This window comes from Erpetoichthys calabaricus, chromosome 13 (genome assembly GCF_900747795.2).
Source record: "Erpetoichthys calabaricus chromosome 13, fErpCal1.3, whole genome shotgun sequence".
Lineage (NCBI taxonomy): Eukaryota > Metazoa > Chordata > Cladistia > Polypteriformes > Polypteridae > Erpetoichthys > Erpetoichthys calabaricus.
The window spans coordinates 119906390-119931070 of record NC_041406.2 but is presented as its reverse complement, the minus strand read 5'-3'; the positions used below and the strand labels follow the sequence as shown (position 1 = coordinate 119931070).

Here is a 24681-nt window from a genome sequence, read left to right as displayed (position 1 = left end):
TAAAACAACAATTTAAAAGGTGAGGACAAGCATGATAAGGGTGAGGAGGAGGAGGAGAATGAGGCTGGTCAGTGCTGCTTTGACTTATTATACAGCTACCAATGAAGGGTAAGTAGTTGCCAGTGATGAAAAGGATGCCACATTTACACGAGGAGGGGGAGGAAGATGGTCATAGATGTGCTTGTCCTGATGAGGAATAGGGAGAAAAAGGCTGGTAATGAAATTAAAGATAAGAAGGATCCTAGTTCTCACTGCCTTGGCTGATGAACAGGAGGATGTTGAAGTTGCTAATGAAAGAGGACCTATGTTATGGCACAGCCAGGGTTGTTGCCCTCACCTTGTTTATTTAAACTCTCAATTATTGATATTTAAGTAACACAATTTTTCATATTGTGTTATTAACTATTTTTGGTTTTGTTCTGTCTGTGTTGTATTTGTTTGATATTGTCTGTGTTATTTATTGTTTAATGTTGTATCAGATTTACATTGTATTAGTTTGCCTTGTATGTTCAACTGCCCTAGCTCTTGTATGTAGAGCCCCAGGAGGCAAGGCCACCTAATGATGAGAAAACCATCATATATGGTTCAATTCGTTTTGATGTCTAGTTATGCAAAACTGGAAATAAGGGATAATTTGGGCTTTTCTGTGGCTTTTTGACATCTGCTCCCTGTTTCTGTGTTTCTTTGTGCCTGATATCACAACAACAAGGCTGATTATTCAAATTGGTTGTGGTTTATGATGCACCTAACTTCAAAGTACAGTGGAACCTCGGTTCACGAACGTCTCGGTACACGTACAACTCGGTTTACGACCAAAAAGTTTGACAAACTTTTGCCTCAGTTCACGACCATACACTCGGTATACGAACAAGCCAGTTTCCCTTTCAGTTTGTGCGCCGCACGTGTTGCATTGTTCTCCGTGCGTGCGTGCTTTCGATGTGCTCTATTTCATTTCCCTTCCGGTTCGTACGCGCCGATTACTGTATTTAAGCACATGTTCAGCCTCTTCCTGTTCATTGTTCTCAGTCAGACGTGCGTGCTTTACCTGTGAACTCTTTGTGCTCTACAGTTTTTCGTGTGCTTTTGCAGTTAACCATGGCTTCTGAGCAAGCGAATAGTGGTGAGAATTATTGAGACTTAATTATGAGAAGTGTTGCAATGTTACTTTTCTCTTTTTTCAAATGTTCATTTTTCCCCCTGTGCTTAAAACTCATTTAAAAAGTGTGTTTACAGCGATCGGGTTGTAATGCTATTGGCGTGAACTCCTGTAATGTTACTTTCTTGGTTGGCTTTTAAATAAAGTTCGGATTTGTTCAAATGTTCCTTTTTTTCCCATTGCTTAAAACTCATTTAAAAAGTGTTTATACGGCGATCGGATTGCAAGGCTATAGCACGAACTGCTTCATTGTTACAGAGAGAGGTTGTGGGGGCTCACGTGCTGCTGAGAGAGAGAGAGCCTGCGTGTGCAGCTGAGCAGGGAGCCTGGGTGTTTGTGTCAGTGTTATTCAATGTTTTTACATTAGTTTACTATTACACTGTGCATTCTATGGAGTAATTAACTATATTTGTGCTTAAAAAAGTTTTAAAAAAATATATTTAGATACAGTACGTACGGTCTGGAACGGATTAATTGTATTTACATACAATCCTATGGGGGAAATTGCTTCGGTTCACGACCAAATCGGTTTATGACCAGATGTTTGGAACGAATTATGGTCGTGAACCGAGGCTCCACTGTATCAGTTGATTCCTGCTTTGTGCCAAGTACTGCTAGAATAAAAATTAACTTTAATCCTGAACTTAACATGTAGTGTAGAAAATGAATAGATGGACTGATTTTCAGGGCTTCTAACAATTGGGTATACACTGAATTAAAAAAAAAAATGAAATGACACAACTGGATCATTGAAGATACATGTCCCATAAATGAAAGCAAGGAGTTGAGTCACAACAAGATTCCTGACCATGACTGATGGTGAAAGGGTGATATCTTCAAAAGCAACACTTAAAGAAAAATCTGAGAAAAGAGAATCAGTGGGTAAGTACAAAATATCTAAGTATAACGTGATAACTTTGATGTAATGAGCATTCATCCATGATGGGATGGCAGAGAGATGGCTGGAGATCTAAGATGAAAATTATAGGTTGTAAGAGGGAAGTGTGAGGAAGATCTGTGCATCATCCAAATAGAGGTGGTAGGAGAAGCCTGAGAAGAATGAACATTGTCTAAGGAACAAATGTGTTAAGGGTCTAAGGAGAAGACAAGGAATTAAACCAGGAGACACAAAAATGATCAGTCCAAAATGTAGGACTTCAATCAGTACAAAGCAGATCCACTAATTCTGAGTTTATCAAAAGAAGACATAAGCAGGGTGAGGTCAACAGTACGAAAGATGATGAAAGGTTATGAAGGACAAGGACAGAGGAGAGAGAAGCAGCTTGAGGAGCTCTAAGGACAGTTGTGACTGAAAGCAATGCAGTCTCATTGGAGTGACCCTTCTGGAATCCAGACTGAAGCAGATCTAGTACCTGTAGATTATTGTCAGAAATAAATGAGGATAGTTGTTTGTGGAGCAAGAGCATAAGCAGGTCACTTCACCAGACTATGCGCCAATAGAAAAAAACAAACAAACAAAAAAAAGAAATGTATATTTCAAATGTTGTTAGTTGCCTTGGATAAAGGCATCAACAAATAAGTAAAAAATAATATAATGATAAGGAGGAGTACTGTCAGTTTTGCACCTGATAACAACAAGGGGAGTGGGTGGCCTATGGGGACAATGAGAGTTGAGACTGTGAGTGATTCTGTGGCTCATCATGCACCTAAATGATGAAAAAGAATAGCGTGCCTGAAGAAGATGACCTGGCTGATGATGAAGAGGCCCACAATATCTGTAGCCCCTGACCATTGGTGCTACTGAAGGACTCAGATGGAACCACTGGCTCTGCAGGAGAACTTTACCTCTTCATTTTTCTAATATCTCTTTTTAACTGCACTTCTCCTCTGCTCTTCAGTGAATATTTGCTGAAGTCGTCCCTTTGTGGGACTTTTTAATCAGTGAGCCTTTTTTCACATATGAATCGAACCTGTTGCGAATTTTAATGAGATATCAGTAAATGTTACGCTCGCTCTTGCGTTTATTTTTAGTCTTCTTCTAATATTGACTTTGCAACTGATTTTTTTATTCTTCAAAAAGTTTGTTTTTTAAAAGTTATAAACATTTTTTCTCGGTTGGAACTGTAGATTTATTTAGCCATTGAGTCAGTCGTAAATGAAAGGGTTAACAGTCTGCATTGGGGTCTCTGCCTCAACTTGGGCACAGCAGATTGGGGCTCACACCTCTGCTCCAGCAGCTTCAAACACAATTGAAGTGCCAATCAATGGGTACCACACATACCAGAGGGACCTCATCTTAAGTGCCAGGCAGACCAAAAAGGAGCATACCCAGCTTTAAGTTGGGTATACCAGAAACGTCAGAGGTAGGCGCGAAAGGCAATGTAAAGTCTGGACGAATGCCATTGTCAGCAGCTGTGTTACCAGCTTTAACATATCAAGCTGACAAAACTTTCTTCCTTCCTGAGAAGCCCTTAAACTCTTTAGGGACGTCCAGCCTGAGTGCCATGTTAGGAGCTGAATTCTGCTAGCAGGAACGAAACAGAGATTTTTCTAAATATGACCAGTTATGCGTACTTGCGAGCCTGTTAACCAGTCATTCAATAAGATGAAGGTGTCGGTATTCACAGGACAGAATCCGAGGCCATGACGCTTTTCAAATGCCATCCTGCGCAAACGGGTGGAGCTGTGCGTTAGAACCAGCGGGGGCTGTAACTCCCGGCCATAAGTACTTGTCGGGTGATTGTGAAACAGCGCCGCCAAGTGGACAACGTCCTTTCTCTTTTCTCCTCGCCCTGTGCTATTTGCCCGCTCCGTCGGCAACATTCGTGTCCATTTCGAGCTACAGTTGATTTATGCCTAGCATCTAATTCTGCTAAAATGGGCTGCCGTTCAATGCATTATAAAAACACGGGTTCAGGAAAATGTTAAATTAGAGGGTGGTGTAATGAGGCTGAAAAATGTCTAATCGTGTGCCGCGGTATTAGTCTCTTGATGTCGAAGATGACTTGTCCGGCCCCGGTGGAAGATAAAACAACATCACATAATGAAGAAAGCATCCCGACCTGGATGGGAATCACGTTCGCGAAGGACACCATCTAATTGACACTTTCGGCACCTGCTTCTGCATTTCCCGTCCCAATTTCGGCTCGTCAGCGTGATGTCGGTGAGCTCGCAGCTACAGGTGCTAATGGTATGCAGCTCGCTGGCAGGCGAGAAAGATGAAAAATTCTTATCGGCATCTAATGAGTGCCAGGCAGAGGCTCGCGGACAGATGGCATACACAGAGACATAGAGTCTACCCACAATTCTCACCAGCAAACATTGTGTTTCTGGTCGCTTTTCCGGGCTTAATATAGCGCCATTCACACTATATGTACAGTGAAGCGCAAAAAATGAAGCAATCGTGAGGGGGTTTCGCGTGAAAACCTCCACCCACTATCTCTTTTTCTACTATTTTTACACTTCCATTTTATCCCCTTTCGTTTCCTAATAATAAAGCCTTTTTCGGACCAGCTCTACGCAGCTCATGTCTCAATGTCAGCACCATTCCTCAACATACCCTTTTCGTGGTTGAATCATCGCGTTAGGATTGTGGGGCAAGAAAGGTACATTTATTGAAAAAAAAAAAGCGGTGCATATCGTGAAAAAATATAAAACAATGTCCTCAGAGCACGGTGTAAAAGAAAGCGTGTGCGCAAAGTTCACATTCAAATTCTCAGTTTGAGCTTGACTGCTTTTCATCGCGGTCCCCTCCCAGGCGTCGTGCTTCGCTGTACTGGGTATAAATGGACAAAACCGTCAGTATCCTATTTGGAACGAGAAAGTCACTTTTATATGCTGACAACGTGCACGGACATTTTGCCCCTTTTATTCCGACAACCTACCTTGTGTTTTGTAGTACTTCGTGATTATATTTGCTGAAAACGCGCTATATGTAATTAAAGCAATTGTGATCATACTTTTGATGATTTTACAACCGGACATGCGAGGAGCCCACTGTTTCGTTGTTCCATTGTGCTGGGGTCCTCGTCACTGAGCCAACTCTAAGCACCCACACGCCGCTCTTATGTAAGGTAATGATTTGATTTCAGCCAGCAGCTTGTGTTTACTAAATAGGTTAAAAGCAAAACGCTCGGCGCTATTGTCTTGGTACTTGTGTGATTGGTTTCCATGGCAGCGACAATTGAATTTTGTGTGGGAGACGAGTTATTTTTTATTTTTATTATTTTTTTAAATTGCAAGAAAAAGAACGGCGCAGTTCCATAAATACTCTACAAGCTAGCTACCCTATGAAGGAGCAGAGAAACCAGAGCAGAGGGCATCGCGCAACTGTCTCCAATCCATGCCCGGGCGATCGCGTCGCACTGGACGCGCCGAAACGCTCATAAGAGTCAAAGGGTGTGATGGTCTCACCGAGGCTTGCCTACTCCTCCTTAGCTGACACCAGCTCCTCTGATATGGTCGAGGAGTAGTGCAGTTGATTACCCGCTTTCAGATCCTGGAGATGCTGTTTTCTTGTCCACAGGGTCTTTTTAAATTAAGAAACTAAACTAACGTCTAAATGCCGCCGATGGATTGCGACTCCAAGTGAATCGGGTCAATTGACTTTCATTTATCATCATTTCGTCTTTAATAACGCTTGACAGTGAAGTGCCGTGCGCGTCTAATAACGGAGCCGATTGGTTGAAGCGCTCGCTGTACTTCACTACCCGTCAGTTGCTAAGACTGCAGCTGCAACAACCCGGAGGAGTCTATAGAGGGCGATGCATTTTGTTAGAAGATGCGTCAAATACCTAATATCTGTAGCCTGGTGCCTCCAACCTGGAGCTCCAAGTAGCTGACTACAATGGGCAGCAGTAGAGTCTAACTGCAGTCCTCTAGAGCTCCTCCCCGTTACACTTTGGTTATGATTAGCATTGTGGGAGGGTTATCTGACTCAAATAATAACTACTGTACATTAAGTCAACTCCAGGTAAGTGGAGCCCAAACCTGGGGGCTCCACGCCCCAGAGATACCAGACTCCATGAACTTGCTTCTTTGCCCCTTGAAGGCTGTGACCACCCAGGTGACTGAGAGGTTTGTGACATTAAAGTGGTTCAGTTATGAGACACCATTGGCTCTGGACAACATTGGCTATTACTACAACACAATGAAACAGATGAAGTTCAAGATCACTAAGTGCTGGAGGATAAACAGAACACGATCAGCAAATAATAAGCTAGGAATAAGGGGCAGATTTCACATGGAAGCTAGAAGAACATCAAGTGCCTTATCAATAACATAAGCAATACCAGTAAAGTCAGCTTCTCATTTTTATGTTGCTCAAAGCATGTAAAGCACCAGTTAGCACATTCACATACACATCCACAATGAGACAATCGGTCAGTCAAGTTCTACGGAGATTCAAATAACCATTTAGGAGCTGATCAGCTGGTCCATGCTACTGGGCAGTGACAGAAAAATTTAGGAAACCTCAGGGATACACAAAGCGTAATCATTGGTAAATGAGAAGGAAATGGTAAATGAACTGAACAAGTATTTCATCAAAGTATTTGTAAAAGAGGAAACAAATTAACTGAAGTACAAACAACTTTATAGATTTAAAAACAGAGTCAGATGTGCTTCAAGCCCTCATTATGCTTAAGACCAATACAACCCCTGGACCTGATGGAATTTTTTTTTGTATTGAAAAAAAAATGGAAGACATCATTTATTAACTCTTTTTAGGCATATACAGTGCATCCGGAAAGTATTCACAGTGCATCACTTTTTCCACATTTTGTTATGTTACAGCCTTATTCCAAAAAGGATTCAATTCATTTTTTTCCTCAGAATTCTACACACAACACCCCATAATGACAACGTGAAAAAAGTTTACTTGAGATTTTTGCAAATTTATTAAAAATAAAAAAATTGAGAAAGCACATGTACATAAGTATTCACAGCCTTTGTCATGAAGCTCGAAATTGAGCTCAGGTGCATCCTGTTTCCCCTGATCATTTTTGAGATGTTTCTGCAGCTTAATTGGAGTCCACCTGTGGTAGATTCAGTTGATCGGACATGATTTGGAAAGGCACACACCTGTCTATATAAGGTCCCACAGTTGACAGTTCATGTCAGAGCACAAACCAAGCATGAAGTCAAAGGAATTGTCTGTAGACCTCCGAGACAGGATTGTCTCGAGGCACAAATCTGCGGAAGGTTACAGAAAAATTTCTGCTGCTTTGAAGGTCCCAATGAGCACAGTGGCCTCCATCATCCGTAAGTGGAAGAAGTTCGAAACCACCAGGACTCTTCCTAGAGCTGGCGTGCCATCTAAACTGAGCGATCGGGGGAGAAGGGTCTTAGTCAGGGAGGTGACCAAGAACCCGATGGTCACTCTGTCAGTGCTCCAGAGGTCCTCTGTGGACAGAGGAGAACCTTCCAGAAGGACAACCATCTCTGCAGCAATCCACCAATCAGGCCTGTATGGTAGAGTGGCCAGACGGAAGCCACTCCTTAGTAAAAGGCACATGGCAGCCCGCCTGGAGTTTGCCAACAGGCACCTGAAGGACTCTCAGACCATGAAAAAGAAAATTCTCTGGTCTGATGAGACAAAGATTGAACTCTTTGGTGTGAATGCCAGGCGTCACTTTGGAGGAAACCAGGCACCACTCATCACCAGGCCAATACCATCCCTACAGTGAAGCATGGTGGTGGCAGCATCATGCTGTGGGGATGTTTTTCAGCAGCAGGAACTGGGAGACTAGTCAGGATAAAGGGAAAGATGACTGCAGCAACGTACAGAGAGATCCTGCATGAAAACCTGCTCCAGAGCGCACTTGACCTCAGACAGGGGCGACGGTTCATCTTTCAGCAGGACAACGACCCTAAGCACACAGCCAAGATATCAAAGGAGTGGCTTCAGGACAACTCTGTGAATGTCCTTGAGTGGTCCAGCCAGAGCCCAGACTTGAATCCGATTGAACATCTCTGGAGAGATCTTAAAATGGCTGTGCACCGACGCTTCCCATCCAACCGGATGGAGCTTGAGAGGTGCTGCAAAGAGGAATGGGCGAAACTGGCCAAGGATAGGTGTGCCAAGCTTGTGGCATCATATTCAAAAAGACTTGAGGCTGTAATTGCTGCCAAAGGTGCATCGACAAAGTATTGAGCAAAGGCTGTGAATACTTATGTACATGTGATTTCTCAGTTTTTTTATTTTTAATAAATTTGCAAAAACCTCAAGTAAACTTTTTTTCACGTTGTCATTATGGGGTGTTGTGTGTAGAATTCTGAGGAAAAAAATGAATTGAATCCATTTTGGAATAAGGCTGTAACATAACAAAATGTGGAAAAAGTGATGCGCTGTGAATACTTTCCGGATGCACTGTATGAGGAGTCACTTGAGAAATGAGACATACTAGATACTGGAAAGTGGCAAATGTGACTCCCTTCTGTTCAAAAGGCAGACAAATTGGGCCCTGGTGACTACAGACCATCAAGTCTTACTTCTGTACCATGAAAAAGTACAGAAACTATAATAAGAAATATATTGGAAAAGTTCCTTATATAAAAACAACATACTAAATAACACCAAGCATGAATTTATGAGAGGAAGATCGATTTCTCTGAAGATGCAACTGCAATAGTTGACAAAAGCAAAACATACAATTTATTTAGAACCAGTAACAGCGTACTACACGATAACGTGCAGTGAATACACTTGACTTGAGCATTCATCCTCTTTCTCTGTTCGTTTAGCATTCGTTTGCTCAGAGGTTGATGCACTTGCTGCTTCCTGAGCAGCTCTTCTTTTCTCCACCCTAGCAGCCCATTTCTTCTCTTCTTTCGTCTGCATCTTTTCACGTTAAAACTGATTAAGTCAGTGTTTGTGTTGCAATTACTTAGTATGTTTTCCTTAATTTTTCACTTAAGCTGGCACTTAAATCATTCTTGAGTCAGATTGAAGACTTAAGATATGAAGAGGTAGGGGAAGTAATGGCGAAGGTGGTAGGGATGAGAATGGCCCGGCTGGCCTCTGCCGAGAGTTGATTCTACAATAAAATAAAAATAAAAAGAGGAATAATCTTGTAGGTCAATCATCCCCCTGAAAGCAGATAGTAGACGTCACGTAGTATGTGTGTACCAAATTTCAGGTCAATAGGTGAAACGGTTTGTGAGCTACAGGTGATTTAAAATCCTAAACAGACAGTCATGGTTGCATATTATATATAAAGATTTTGAAAATTCTTCAACTCAGTCACACACTGAAGATTAATTCTAAAACTAGAAGCTGTAGCCATCAGAGGCAACCTTCAATGACGGGTCTTAAGTTGGATAACTGACCAGAGACAAACAGTGCAGATAAGAGGAGAACGCTCCATTTGGAGTGAGGTCATCACAGAAGCCCCTTTATTCTTGGACTGTTATAAATCAGGAAAAAAGTATGAATTACATTGATTCTGGTGTAATTCATAAACTTGTGAAACTCGCAAATGATACTAAAATTGTAGGAACATTAAATACTGATGAGACAGCAGAACAATTCAAAAAATATGGCGAACACTTGTGAAACACAATTTACTGCAGAAAAGTACAAAGTGGCAAACACGTGGGCAAAAAGAAAACCAATTATAAATACAAGATGGGAGGCACTGTCTTACAGGAAGTAACCGCTAAAAAGGATTTAGCAGTTTATATTGATAGAACATTTTCATCATCCAATGTGAAGAAGCCTTTAAAAAGATAAATAAAATGTTAATTTATATTTAACTTTTCATAATATAACCTAAGGGACATTGTGTTCAGACTATATAAGGCACTAGTGAGACTACATCTAGAGTATTGTGTGCAGTTCTATTCACCAGTGTACAAGACAGATATATCAGCACTTGAAGCTGTGCAAAGGAGAGCAAACAAGTACATCCCAGGACTTAAAGACATGCTGTATTCTAAAAGTTTCAGAGAATAAACCCGTTTAGTCTTGAGCAGAGGAGGCTGTGTTTGGGGACCTAATTGACAAAGTAGACCCAGAAAAATTCTTTCAGTTTAAAGGTGAATCATGTACTTGTGGACACCAGTGGAAATTAAGTGAAAGTGCAGTTAGGACTGAAACCAGAAAGCACTTTTTTTTTTACGTAGAGTTGTAGGAATCCGGAACAAAGTATAGGGTGGTCCAGATCTAATTATGCAATTTTCATTATGCTATAACTAAGTTTATTACATAGAGAATTCACAGCACCTGCCCTGCACATAGAGATTTCGCTTAAAATTCTTTTTTTTGCTGATAGATGGCAGCACCTGCCTGCATTCCAAAATGGCGGGGTGACGGTTGTCAGTCGAACAGTTGCATAATTAGATCTGGACCACCCTGTACAAAGTCATGTAGTTGAAGCAAAAATCTTGATCACCTTTAGAAAGTATCTGGATGAGATATTGGGATAAATTAGCTATTACATTAACATACAAGCTTGATGGACTGAATGGTTTCCTCTTATTTGTCTGGATTTGTTGTGCTCTAAAAGCATTCATCACCAGGAGGATTCTACTTTACTGATGAAAGCTTTGATGTAGGATCCCAAGCAGTTGCCACATGAAGATCAGACAGAGACCTTACCCAGAACTTTCACCATGCCAAGAGCTGCATTTAAACCACTGCAGGTGCCAATACCCCGGCTCACAAGTTTTAAGCTATTAACCTTAACACAAGGTGTACAGTATATTCAACTCCAGAATGATATTGAGTGGCTAGAAAAAGCATCCTGGTGTAGGATCACCTGACTTCTATATATGACAAGTTTTAGGCACTTTCAGGTTTTAAAATTTCAACTTGCTTAGTTTCTCATAGTGTTTCAAATTCTACAACGTCTTATAGATGACCACATTCTCTGCTAATCTAGGATGATGCCATCCTGCACTTCCAGAGGCCTCCCAGTTTGAGGTTCTGTGATTGGCTCCACCAACTTCCGTTTTCATGAGTCCCGTGCTGCCAGCCGCCTGACGCATACATTATTCAGTTTCAAATTCAATTACTTATGCAAATGTAGTAATACATTACTTTTATTCCATCAAGTAAATTCTAATTCCTTTGAAAATCTTAGCATTTTCATTCCCTTGCGTATGAAGTAGCTAAAAAGATCAAAAGGCCTGTGCACAAGGAGTAAGATGGTGTCATGCTTTTCATCTGCCAGCATGAGACAGAGAAAAAACTGCAGTGAAATCAAGATTTGAGTTCTAATCTAGACAAATGTGTGCCAAAAGGACACACACTCCTCCTAACTCAGTGTCTTGGATATTACAAAGAAGACAGACATGTTCCAATCTGCTAACAAACCTGCTTATCCTAATGAAATACCATGGCATTTAATAGGTCTATACCTTTAGGATGGGTGTATGCTGTAAACGAGAATGTTTGTAGTGCCACAGTGCAGCCGTACTGTGGTTGGGCATGGTTGTGGCATCACTGGTGTTAATAGTCAATATGCTCTATTAGGCCTCTTCCAGCCGAAGCTCTTGAACAATTTACAAGTAACACTGTAATGACAATGTACAGTAGATGTCCAAGGGGCATAAGAATCAGAAGACCGACATAGAGCATGCCTCAGCTCCCAGAAATACTGTAATAACTGTAAAAAAATGTCTGAGCTCTAATAATCCTGTCAGGCATCCCATTTTACATGACATCATCATTGATAACCCCAATTCCAAAAAAGTTGGGACACTGTGTAAAATGTAAATAAAAACAGAATGCAATGATTTGCAAATTTCATAAACCCATATTTTATTCACAATGAAACAAAGAAAACATATCAAATGTTTAAATTGAGAAAATGTACAATTTTAAGAATAAGGTCATTTTGAATTTGACGGCAGCAACACATCTCAAAAAAGTTGGGTCATGGCCATGTTTACCACTGTATAGCATCCCCTCTTCTTTTAAAAACAGTATGCAAGTGTCTGAAAACTGAGGAGACCAGTTGCTGGACTTTTCACAGAGGAATGTTATCCCATTCTTGTCTGATATGGGATTCTAGCTGCTCAACAGCCCTAAGTCTTCTTTGTCATATTTTTCATTTCTTGATACGCCAAATGCTTATATTTGTAAAAGGTCTGGACTGCAGGCAGACCATTTCAGCACCTGGACTCTTCCACTATGAAGCCAGGCTGTTGTAATAGACGCAGTATACCGTTTAGCATTGTCTTGCTGAAATCTGCAAGGCCTTCCTTGAAAAAGAGATCACCTGGATGGGAGCATATGTTGCTCTAAAACCTGTATATACCTTTCAGCAATGATGGTGCCTTTCCAGATGTGCAAACTGCCAGTTCCACATGCACTAATTCATTCCCATACCAATAGAGACGCAGGCTTTTGAACTGAGCACTGATGACCAGCCAGAAGGTCCCTCTCCTCTTTTGTCCAGAGAACACAGGGTCCATGTTTTCCAAAAAGAATTTCAAATTTTGATTCATCTGACCACAGAACAGTTTTCCATATTGCCTCAGTCCAATTTAAATTAATTTTGGCCCAGAGAAGATGGCGGCTTTTCTGCATTATGTTCACATATGGCTTCTTCTCTGCATGATCAAGCTTTAACTTGGATTTGTGGATGCCACGGTAAACTGTGTTCACAGTCGATAATTTCTGGAAGTGTTCCTGAGCCGATGCAGTAATTTCCATGACAGAATCAGGCCTGTTTTTAATGCTGTGCTGCCCGAGGGCCCGAACATCACGGGCATCCAATATTGATGTTCAATCTTGTCCCTTGCGCAGACAATTCTCCAGATTTCAGAATCTTTTGATGATATTACGTGCTGTAGATTATGAGATATTTGAAGTCTTTGTAATTTCCACAATTTGTAGATCCAGTTTTCTACAGATTGGTGAGCTTCTGCATCTCTAAGATGCTCCTTTTATACCCAATCATGTTACTGACCTGTTGCAAATTAACTCAATTAGTTGCAAAATGTTGCTCCAGCTGTTTGTTTTTACCACTACTTACTTTTGCAGCCTTTGTTGCACCATCCCTACTTCTTTGAGATGTGTTGCTGCTATCAAATTCAAACTGAGCTAACATTATTTATGAAATAATAAAATGTTTCACTTTCAACATTTGATGTTTTCTATGTTCTATTGTGAATAAAATAAGGGTTTATGAAATTTGCAAATCATTGCATTCTCTGTTTATTTGCATTTTACACAGTGTTCCAACTTTTTTGGAATTGGGGTTATAAACAGACAGTACTCATCAAAGGAAAAAACAAGTGTCAGTTAAGGAACAGCTTATGAAATAGTGACTATGAAGTGTTTTTGGTCCTTCAGGAAGAAGGGGTTCTTTCACAGAATTCAGCAGGAATGCAGAAGCAGATACAGGAGTAGGGAATATTTCAACAGGTGTTTTACTGCTGGGGTTTCCCTAAAGAAGGCTGCGTGTCCAGACAAAACTATCATGGGGGAACAATGCAAGAACCTGCAGGACACCACAGACTACACCAACACCTCATGGACATAAGATGGTTGCCTTAGCAGTAAGATCTTTTAGGACAGAATATGACATTGCCACAAAATGGACTATGGGAACTGATGTACAAGTTTTTGGAATCATTTGACATGCACCAACATAGCATCTTCTAACCTTGAAGAGCAGAAATCAGTACAACAGACAGTGTGAATCAGTGCTGCACTCTCTTCTCATCTAGTGGCTCTAGCAGCACAGACTCCATGCACCAAAGGAATAATGAGACAACTTCTTCAACTACAATGCATCTCTATGCCATATGGAAATAAAGAAGGTGATGTTTCAGAAGATGACAGGTCCATTAAGAGAAACAAACTGCTGCTTCAAAGCCATAAAAAGATTAATGATGACAACATACAAAAACAGTTTTGTGGCAATAGTTCTTTGTAGCACAGGTTTTAGAAGAGTCACCACCAGCGAGGACAACTAGCAGTAGAAAAGAGCCTTAAAAGAGGGTACACAGGAGCAAGCTGGGTGCATTCACAAATAGTCTACTTCTCCACAAGGCCTTAGCAGATTAGCAGGTTCCTAAGCAACTGTCAAAGGTAATAAGCAGCCTAGGAATTAAAACACCGCCTCTTTAATTAGGCACAGATGGCTTTATTAATAAAGTAAATATGTGTTTTAAAAGAAGGAATGTCAAGAAACAGTCAAAAATCGTTCTGCATAAACTTTACCTTTTGGGGAACAAAGCAAGACTGATGAGGTGGAGCAGTGCAGTATGATACATGGGCTGTGTTCACTGAGCACAGGTCATCCATCAGTAAGGGTGGGAGAAGGTAACAAGTTGTAAACACAGACACCAAGTGGGCAAAACATAACCACATGTTGAGCTTCTGATAAGGACATATAAGGAAAGGTATCATAAATTCAATGTAAGCACAAATAGGCTATTATTCAAATCCTACATCTTGCCCAGCATCAGATTATCCCCAGGCATATTGTCTCAGCTATTCTTTTACTGCTATGAGCAACCACTGTATAAAGAATGCAACTTCCTTTTGACTTCTGCTATCAGTGCACTTTTTAAGTTCTGTTCTTAATAAAGTGTCTTCTTACACCTTTAACTAGAGTGCTGCCTTAGGAATGGTATCTGGGGCAGATACTAATAACTGCATATAATGATACAACCATGTACAAGACAACAGCAAATTTGGTCAATTATGGCCGGATTTAGGCCTGGAGTATCTCTCACACCATGTGTAGTTGGCTCATAGGTCACCACAGCATGATGCAGGGAGACAGCGTGCTGCTCTCAAACTGGGTACAAATCAGTAAATGACAGCTGCCTACATCTTTTTAGGGATATTGCTACACCTTTATAGTGGCCTTTACATCCCAACATTACCACTGCAGTGAGTATAATAATGACATTCCAATCACTTACGTCAAAATAGTATTAGCATGGCAGAGAACAGTAGTCAGGATATGCAAAGAAAGGCTTTGTGCAAGGCTTTTTTAAAATCTCCATCAATAACTAATAGGACTTGAAATTAACCTGATGTTGCCAAATGTCTCTTCTTGATATCACCAACAGTTAAAAACATGCCATCCCCTTGATCATTACTAAAAATTACTCCCCAAAAACCTTCATGATCACTAGCAGGCTAGAATCTAATTACTGACCATAGAAAGCTTTCTTCTTAACTACAACCAATGCATGCCCAACATTATTTTAAGTGTTTTGACTGGCAGTTCCAGCTGTCAAATCACAGTATATCAGAAGAACATACCACTAGAGACTAAAAAAGACAGTATCATTGCCATCCTTCTTGTTTCCTGACTGCAAAAACATTTCAATGTTTTTCTTTTTATATTGTTCAGCAGAATGAAAATACTGAAGATCTGTAGTAACACAGTACCATAACAACAAAACATGTAAAATGAGGCATTGAATCCTAAAGTCTTCATTCCACAACCACTGTTGTGATGTTCATAAGAAGAAAAGAGTAATCAAAGAACAAGATTTTGAAATCCACATATCTGGGTGGGGTTATGTGAAATGGAGGAAAAAGAACCATAGCAGATCTGTTGTGGTCTGGAAGAGGTGAAACTGCCAGTTCTGAATTGGTCCTGCCATCACAACAGAGGATCTACCATTTGATAATAGCACTTTCTGGGGCCTAGATCTTGCACAGGGCTGAACACCCAAAAGCAACCATAAACTACTAAACAAAGATTCCACAAAGCACAATATTCATTGTGTTTTTGCTGCATTGTCAGCTCTTTCCTTCTGAGTGAAATCTGTGCTGCTTACTGCACTGTGTGTAACAAGCCTGCCCTCTAATGGATGATCATAGAAGCCAAATCACACTCTAAAGGCACCTATTGTATATTAAATTAAATACATCCTCTGATAAAAAATCTTTTTAAGAAGATTTTAGGCAGCTATCTGTAATAACTTAGAAATAAATTATGCCACTCACTTTAATATATTTTTGATATTATATTCCTTTATCTAACTTTTACAGCTTATCATTCCTTTGATAAACATTTTGAGGCACATTAACAATTTAAGTCTCCTCTACACTCCTATTTGCTAAACCCTTCACCATCAGCACTGTGTGAAACAACTAATTAAGCCTTTGTCCAGTATACCATCCTTCTTTCATTCTACATTTTTATGAGCCCCAGAACCCCTAACCAACTTTAGTCCTTTTAAAGGATTACCCATACTTATCTTGTGGCTTTTAATTTCCATTAATTTAAGCCATAACGGGTTGTATGGTGGTACAGTGTTTAAATGTGTTACCTCAGAGACCCAGACTATGAAGTTCAAATCCCAATTTGAGCACTCTGTATAAAATGTTCCCTTCAATTCCTTTAGGACTTCCCCAAGAAACTATTAATTCTTTCACATACCAAAGAACTGGCATATAAATTAGCCAAGTGCAAATGTGTTCAAGATCATGCAACATGATAGAATATTATATCCTGAGTTGTTTTTTACTGCTCTCATGCTACTGCCAAGATAGACTCATGACCCTGAATTATACTAAGCTGTATAAAATAGGTTAAACAATGAACAGATGCATTCACATCTTAATGAAGGTTGCAGTCAGTCTTGGAGTGGCCTGTTACTAATAGAATGGTAATGCCCAAACTCACTCACATCTCAGCCTCTGTCCCTTGCACACAAACACAGACAAACCAGTGTAGCCAGCTTAGGCCATCTTTCTTCAAACCACTGTGGACTGCAACATTTGTAAGACTTGCAAGATTTCTTTGTGGACATTTTCGACACATCCTTGCATATAATACTTGGCGCTGTACCAAGAGGAATATAAAAATGATGTATAAAAAGAGAAGATTTCCAGAAAACAATGGTGTCTGTGCAGTGAAAAATATGTTAAGTAACAAGTGACAAAAAGACAAACCTGCTGACGATCTAATAAACTAATAATCTAATAAATCATGTATTATAGAAATTGGGAAATAGCAATTTAATACTGGGAGAATGCAAACTAAAAAGTCACCAGCCACCAGTCTCAGGAGATTTCTATATCCAACTACCACCAAGAAAGGACACGGCTCTCCAAATGCAGGGTTGACAAAGAGGGTGAGACTGCTCCATTGATGGCATCAAAATATATTCTCGCTTTATTGCTATCAATAGTCTTCTTGGGGCAACAATCAATATATTACTCATTTGTCATAACCATTGAAAGACAAGAGCGTCATCGTAATTTGTTTGCACTGTTGCCATTTGAAAGACCCCAAAAACAGAAAATACTAAGGATACTAAACATGAAACTTTTCTTAAACCTTTTTATAGAATCTAAGATATTTACAAACACTTCAGTGAAGTTAAATGTGTCAAGGGCACCATGGAAGCTACACCCTGGAAACAACAATGTAAACAACTGGTTGTGAGACTGACTCCAGAAACATAATTACAAAATTGGGCAGTATAGTGGACACCAATTTTGCTATAAGGAGCCCTACTGCAAATATATTAAACTACAACCTTTCAACAGTTGAATACAAATAAATTTGTTACATCATTTGACTTTAATGCTATAAGAATCCTAAAAGAACAAAACAGAAAGCAAGAACACAAGAACATCACTTCCAATACTGAGACCTTAACAACATCACTGCATGCCTTATGGCTTTTACCTGGCACTTCTCTATGTAAATGCTACAATTCTCTCTTGCTGACAGGCCCTCATTAGCCCCTCCCCACTGGACCGGTTTACGCACTTCATTCTCTGCTTTGTTGCTTGCTGCAGCAATGTACAAAACCGACTGAATGTGAATTGAGCTTTTAACATAGTGGAATGATGCAGCTAGTTAAGCTTATGTACAGTTTACTTGAACAGAAGATTTTTTTTTCCTCTCTAGCAGAAATACTACAATTATTTCTGACAGGAGTACAAAGCACGCCTTCACATAAACCTAGCAGCAGCATTGCTTTAAATGAGGTTGTGCTTGTCAGCAACGCAGAGTGGAAATATGTTTCCATTTACAGCCAGAAACCTCGTGCTCTTGTGCAAAATGGATTGCACTAAATGATAATATACAGGTTATTAAAGTAAGGACACTCACAGAGAAATAAAAAGACCAGTCACCAGTATACTTTCTCATATGATTTATACAAGGAATTAATACAAGTTTATAAGTGATCAAAATGGTCTGCAAAGGCAGGGAGGATACATTTGCTCTTTAGTGACATGCTGTACTTAAGATACCCTGTAAATTTATATGCAACCTTAACCTCAATTGATTTTTATAATTATTAAATTGTCTACAGAAAAGAAAAATATACTTTTTATCAATTCTAGAAGAGCAGAGTATTAGAGTAACTCTGTGCTGTTTAAAGAAGTTGTTTAAAGAAGTTTTAACAGGCAGCAGCAGGAGCAGTCAATAAAGTGTGCCAGAAATCACTTTCAGAATTAGTTACTTACAGGCAGCCAATGGAGAAGAAAATGTGGAAACTAGTGTTTGAGTATCAGCTCTGCTATCTAGAACATGGCAAAGTGCCTTCAGCAGAGTAAGAAGAGTAACCACACAGCTTTAAAGAAAAGGACACATCTCACTGCTGGGGGTAAAAAGGCTGTTGAGGGTATGGGTATCCAGAAGGCTGGGCTGGCGGATTGCCAGGGTATGATGGTTGAGCAGAAGGTTGGTACATAAAGGGCATGTGGTACTGACCATATGGATATGCGCTGTAGGGCATAGGCATCGAATAGAACCTAAGGGGAGAACAAAAAAAAATGTAAAATAAATGTAACATAATACTCAGACTATAGTTGTCAAATGAAAGCTCACCAAAATGTAAGCTTTACAAGATTAAATGCAAAACCAGTATGGACTCTATGAAAAATATCATATAGAGCAGTCTCAGTATCACAGATGGCATGGGCAGTCAGTATACAAGTAAAAATTCTACATTTATCCCCCCAAGCACAATGAGGTGCCAGTTTTAAAAAAGTATATCATAACTGCCAATGTCATCAAAATTTCAGATAAGTTAGATGTTAGATAAACTGCCGTCTAGATCTTTGTTCTGGTTTGTATATATTAGCAGCAAAGATGCATGAACAATAATTGCCTTTCTATTGTGTGACACCAGATACAATTGAGGGTTTGCACTCTATTACACAATATTTAATAATAAACGAATTGTCAAAGAAATACCATCACTCCATACGTCAGATGCAGAAACAGCTATGACAAAAAGTCTGGCTAAATGATAAAGAAGATTGCATTGCTAAGAGGCTGGCAGCACAGCAGTTATGCGCTGACCCCTGAAAAAACAGACAGGAACACAGGGTCACACTTCTAACATAGTTTGGCAACTTGTTTTGATTTATCCATTTCCATCCTGAATTCGCTTACTTTTTCCTGACTCTGAAACTGTCTTTTTTCTCAGATATGGGTGTTTCAGTTTCTCCTCTAGTCTAATAATTAAAGAAATAACAATAGGACAAGGATGCAAGTCTATCTAACCCATTTACTAGGATGTACAATTCATTAGACTCATTCTCAATTCTCAAAAAAGGTCTCTCTCCATGGACAATATTGCTTAAACAGCAAGCATTCAGACATTTTATCCAATGTTTATTGGCTCATTCCACTGTCAGAAAATTAAAGATTTACTCTGTCATAAGTAGCACCAATTGCATGTGCATCAGTAGTTTCAGACATGTCCAGACAGTGAAAGCAGGTTACTTTGCAAAGTAAGCTCTTATAACCAAATTAAGAAACCAAGATTGATCTCTACACAATGTATAAAAGAAATAATGAAATATATCACCATCATTTATTACTAATAACTACAGAGGTGTGCAAATGTATGTAATCCCCTTGAAAGTCATCATAATTTTCTACATGACAAAAGATTTGTACTTATCCACACTTATCCATACAATGTACTTATCCATTGACATACTTATCCATTCAGTATGTTTAATGTGAACTATTCTGCTGTAACGATACATTTCCAAAGTCAAAATAATCCATTCTTTGTAGATAGAAGAAAAACTCAAAAGTTAGTGCTTGTACAAATATTTAAACCTCTGTTCTTTGGAAGCTCCAGGTTTACATAAATGACAAATTAATCGCAAACAACAAAAACATAATTACCTGTGTGTCCCTTATATCTCTCGGGATATAAAAAGCACCCTTTGTTTCTAACATCAGTAGAATTCTCCTTTGTCTTCATTGTTGAACAAAGACTATGGCCTTTACAAAGTCATTGAAATGCACAAGGCAGGGAATGGCTACAAAAATACTTACGAGTTTTAATGTCCTGTTAAGCAATGTTGGATCCATCATCAGAAACTGGAAGGTTCATCACAATACCCAGACTCTTGCTGGAACAGGCCATCCCACAAAACTAAACATCAGAGCACGACGTTGACTTTTGAGAGAGGCTACTAAAAATCTAGCTGTTACTCTCAGACGTCTGTAATGCTCTTTGGCTCAAACTGGGGTGAAGGGGCATTGGTCCACAATTTCAACAGCTGTTGATAAAACAGGCCTCTACGGAAGGGCAGCAAGACAGATGCCATTCCTTAAGAAGATTCACATAAAAGCACATATGGCATTAGGTACAAAGCATAAGACAGACCCAGTTAAGATGTGGGACAAGGTTTAATGGTCACATGATGCCAAAATAGACATTTGTGGCCAGACTTCAAAGAAGTATGTGCGGCATAAAACTAACTCTGCCCATGCTTCAAGAAAACCCTACTTAGGGTGAAATATGGTGGTGGCAGCATCGTGCTATGGGGATGCTTTTGAAAACTGGTGTCCAGAGGCACCATGCAAGCAACCTACAGGATCTCTATAAATTCTGCCAAAAAGAATGGGGAAGAATCACTCCTAAACAATGTGCAAAATTGGTACATACTTAAAACAAAAGAATTAAGGCTATTATTGCAACAAAATGGTTCTTGACAGAGTATTATTGTGTAGGGCGTGAATACTTGTGCAAACACTATCTATTCAGTTTTTCTTCATCAGTTAAACATCTACAGAAAATGGTTTATTTTGACTTTAGAATGTATTGTTACAACATAAGAATTTTCACATTAAAATACTGAATGGATAAATATGTGTACAAATCTTCTGTCATGCATAAAATTATGATGACTTTCAAGGGTACTGAACACTTTATATAAGATACTCATTTAAGAATATAAATAGGTTTAATATACAAAGAATCTGCTAATATTTAAATTGCTAGAGTTAACATTTATATCACCAGCAGCTCCCCTTAAAATTTTCCATTAATTGCATTTTGTTGTGTTGAATGTTTTTAATTTTATCTTACAAAATGTACAAACATGCAGATTAAACATTGTTACAATTTCAGGTTTACTTGGAGATAGGGCACATCTGAACTGACCCAAGACAGAATTAAAGTAGATGCAAGCAAAATTTTTACAGATTTAAAGCACCAAGGAGTGACAGGGAGGCAGTGATTAACACAATTCTGAGAGTTCTTAGAGTGGGAATTGGCACAGTGGCATTTTGCAATTAGGAAAATGAATCAATCCTTATTTCTGTATTTCTTTTATTTTGTTAATAAGTTAAGTAGTGGCCATTTCATTATTAGTGGTGTGTCCACGTAAAGCGTGGCTAAGCATGATTATGCAGCTTGATGCACAAGGCACCCCTCCAGCAAATGGCAGTGTTAATAGCAGTAGCATTATTTGAAACTTTTAAATTTATTTCAAATAAATTTTCCAAAAAAACTAAGATCAAACACATAACATATATAATCTGACTTGTACAGTCTCCTCCAAAAGTATTGCAATTGCAAGGCCAGTTAAGTGCTGCACACTGAAGACATTTGCGTGTGAGATCAAAAGATGAATATGAGAGATTAGAGTTTCAGCCTTTATTCCCAGTTAATTAAATCTAGATATGTTAACAAACAACATTTTGTATCAAACCATCCAGTTTTTCAAGTGAGCAAAAGTATTGGAACAGAATGTTTTCAACTAAATTAAAGTCAAAAATACTTAACATTGTGTTGCATATCCCTCTTGCACACAATAACTGCATCAAGCCAGCTACCCATACACTCTCCTAGTTTTCTTCTTTCTTCATTGGTTATGCCTTTCAAGGCTTTTACCACAACATCTTTTAGTAGTTGTCTGTTTTGCAGGGTTTCTTCCTTCAGTCTTCTCTTCAGGAGGTGAAATGCATGTTCAATTGGGTTAGGATTTGGTGATTGTCTTGGCCAGTCCAAAGTCTTTAATTTTGTCCCCCCAATTAATTCCTTTGTTAAGGAGTGTGTTTTGGATCATTGTCTTGCTGTATAATAAAGTTCCTCCCGATTACTTTGTATGCATTTTTCTGTACATTGGTAGACAATGTTTCTGTAGACTTCTAAGTTCATTCTGCTACTACCATCACGAGTTACATTATCAATAAAAATGACTGAGCCTGTTCCAGAAGCAGTCATACAAGCCCAAGGCATGACACAACCTCCACCATGCTTTACAGATGAGTTTGCATGTTTAGGATCATGAGCAGAAAGATCCCTTCTTTCTCCGTATTTTGGCTATCACTTTGGTAGAGGTTCATTTTTGTCTCATCAGAAAGAAAAAGGTTCTGACTTGGCTATCGAAGTCACAGTGAGGCATTATGCAGACATATTGCTGTTGGTATAAAAGAGCCCCTGTAGCATTTCTCGACACACTTCTGCTGAATATTTTTTGTTTTAATTCTCTCCTTCGCTACTACCTTCAGGAGGTCCAGAGTACATCCTATAATTGAGCTTGCCATTTAAATTAGTCTTTTGATTCGGTGGGCTTCTTTTGAAGTGATGTTACCTGCCTAGCACACACTGGCATAGAAAATCAAAATTACACTGGCCATCACAGAGTTAGAGAAGATGTGAAGGATGTCACTTCCCACCTTAAAGGGAATCAGTCTGCTAAGAAAAAAAAGCCAGCTCTACCCTTTATATAGTTCCTCTGAACACCCAAGTGCTTGTCAGAGTGGACCAAACTTGGACCACATACAGAAGAGTTGGCTACCAAAATACATATACACAGAAATGTTACCACTAAATTGAGTGAATGTTAATTGTGGTGTCTTAATATTATGTCTGCTTGGACTGGGGGTTGGATTTATACAAACCCTTGATATTTACTGAGCTAATATTAATCTTGAAAAAACTGCCATATTGAACATCTTAATCAATAAGATGCTGCAGATGCTCTATCAGACGGTTGTGGCGAGTGCCCTCTTCTACGCAGTGGTGTGCTGGGGAGGCAGCATAAAGAAGAGGGACGCCTCACGCCTGGACAAACTGGTGAGGAAGGCAGGCTCTATTGTAGGCATGGAGCTGGACAGTTTGACATCCGTGGCAGAGCGACGGGCGCTCAGCAGGCTCCTATCAATTATGGAGAATCCACTGCATCCACTAAACAGTGTCATCTCCAGACAGAGGAGCAGCTTCAGCGACAGACTGTGGTCACTGTCCTGCTCCACTGACAGACTGAGGAGATCGTTCCTCCCCCAAACTATGCGACTCTTCAATTCCACCCAGGGGAGTAAACGTTAACATAATCCAAAGTTATTGTCTGTTTTTACCTGCATTTTTATTACTCTTTAATTTAATATTTTTTTTTGTTTGTATCAGTATGCTGCTGCTGGAGTATGTGGATTTCCCCTTGGGATTAAGAAAGAAAGAAAGAAAGAAAGAAAGAAAGAAAGAAAGAAAGAAAGAAAGAAAGAAAGAAAGAAAGAAAGAAAGAAAGAAAGAAAGAAAGAAAGAAAGAAAGAAAGAAAGAAAGAAAGAAAGAAAGAAAGAAAGAAAGAAAGAAAGAAAGAAAGAAAGAAAGAAAGAAAGAAAGAAAGAAAGAAAGAAAGAAAGAAAGAAAGAAAGTATGTATGTATGTATGTATGTATGTATGTATGTATGTATGTATGTATCTATCTATCTATCTATCTATCTATCTATCTATCTATCTATCTATCTATCTATCTATCTATCTATCTATCTAAAGTTTCACAAGGAGGAAATGTACAGGGCTTTATTCAAAGCAGCTTCTTTACTCAATCAACTCTTTTGCTTGCTCCTCACTTTATAGGAATGTACCATTTGAGATGTGAATGAGACAAAAGCTCTTCTGAATACCTGATTTTGCTGCAGAATTTAATGTAGCTGATTATTGAGAGAAGAGTGGGGCTTGTTAAAAGGCATACACTGAAAATGGCCTATAAATTGTTATTGTTAATAAAAAAGCATCAATATTTCAGGTTGGAGTTACAAAAAAAAAAATGTCAATCAAGCTTTACAAATGGTGTTATGCACTTTGGACGGGCATACAAAGTTTTCGCTCTTTTATCTGCTGTGGGCTAAATTAACCCACACATATGGAAAGTCTGTAAAAGGAAATGAAATTGGAAAATAAGCATTGCATTAAATCATAAAACCAAGTGAAGAGAAAATTGATCAGGCAGGATGGCCTTGTTATTTCCATGTGAATTAATAAAATCAAGTTTTATCAGATAATCACAAAATAATGCATTGAACAGTATTTACGTTAACTTAAATGCCATTATGGCTTTGACCAATATAATAATTACAACAGTGGATGG

General features: G+C 39.2%; 2 protein-coding genes across 3 annotated transcripts in view; both read right to left on the bottom strand.

The window, feature by feature from the left end:
- The window catches only part of arpp21 (cAMP-regulated phosphoprotein, 21), a 511143-nt gene that overhangs the window by 383377 nt on the left and 103085 nt on the right, over positions 1-24681 (bottom strand). The gene's annotated exons all lie outside the window — the stretch shown is intronic.
- The window catches only part of pdcd6ip (programmed cell death 6 interacting protein), a 266698-nt gene continuing 260207 nt past the window's right edge, over positions 18191-24681 (bottom strand). For both annotated transcript variants that reach the window (XM_028817538.2, XM_028817539.2), the window contains exon 18: positions 18191-18809. In XM_028817538.2, coding sequence (XP_028673371.1) covers positions 18650-18809 — 160 coding nt within the window. In that variant the 3' untranslated portion in view covers positions 18191-18649. The remainder of the gene's footprint in view (positions 18810-24681) is intronic.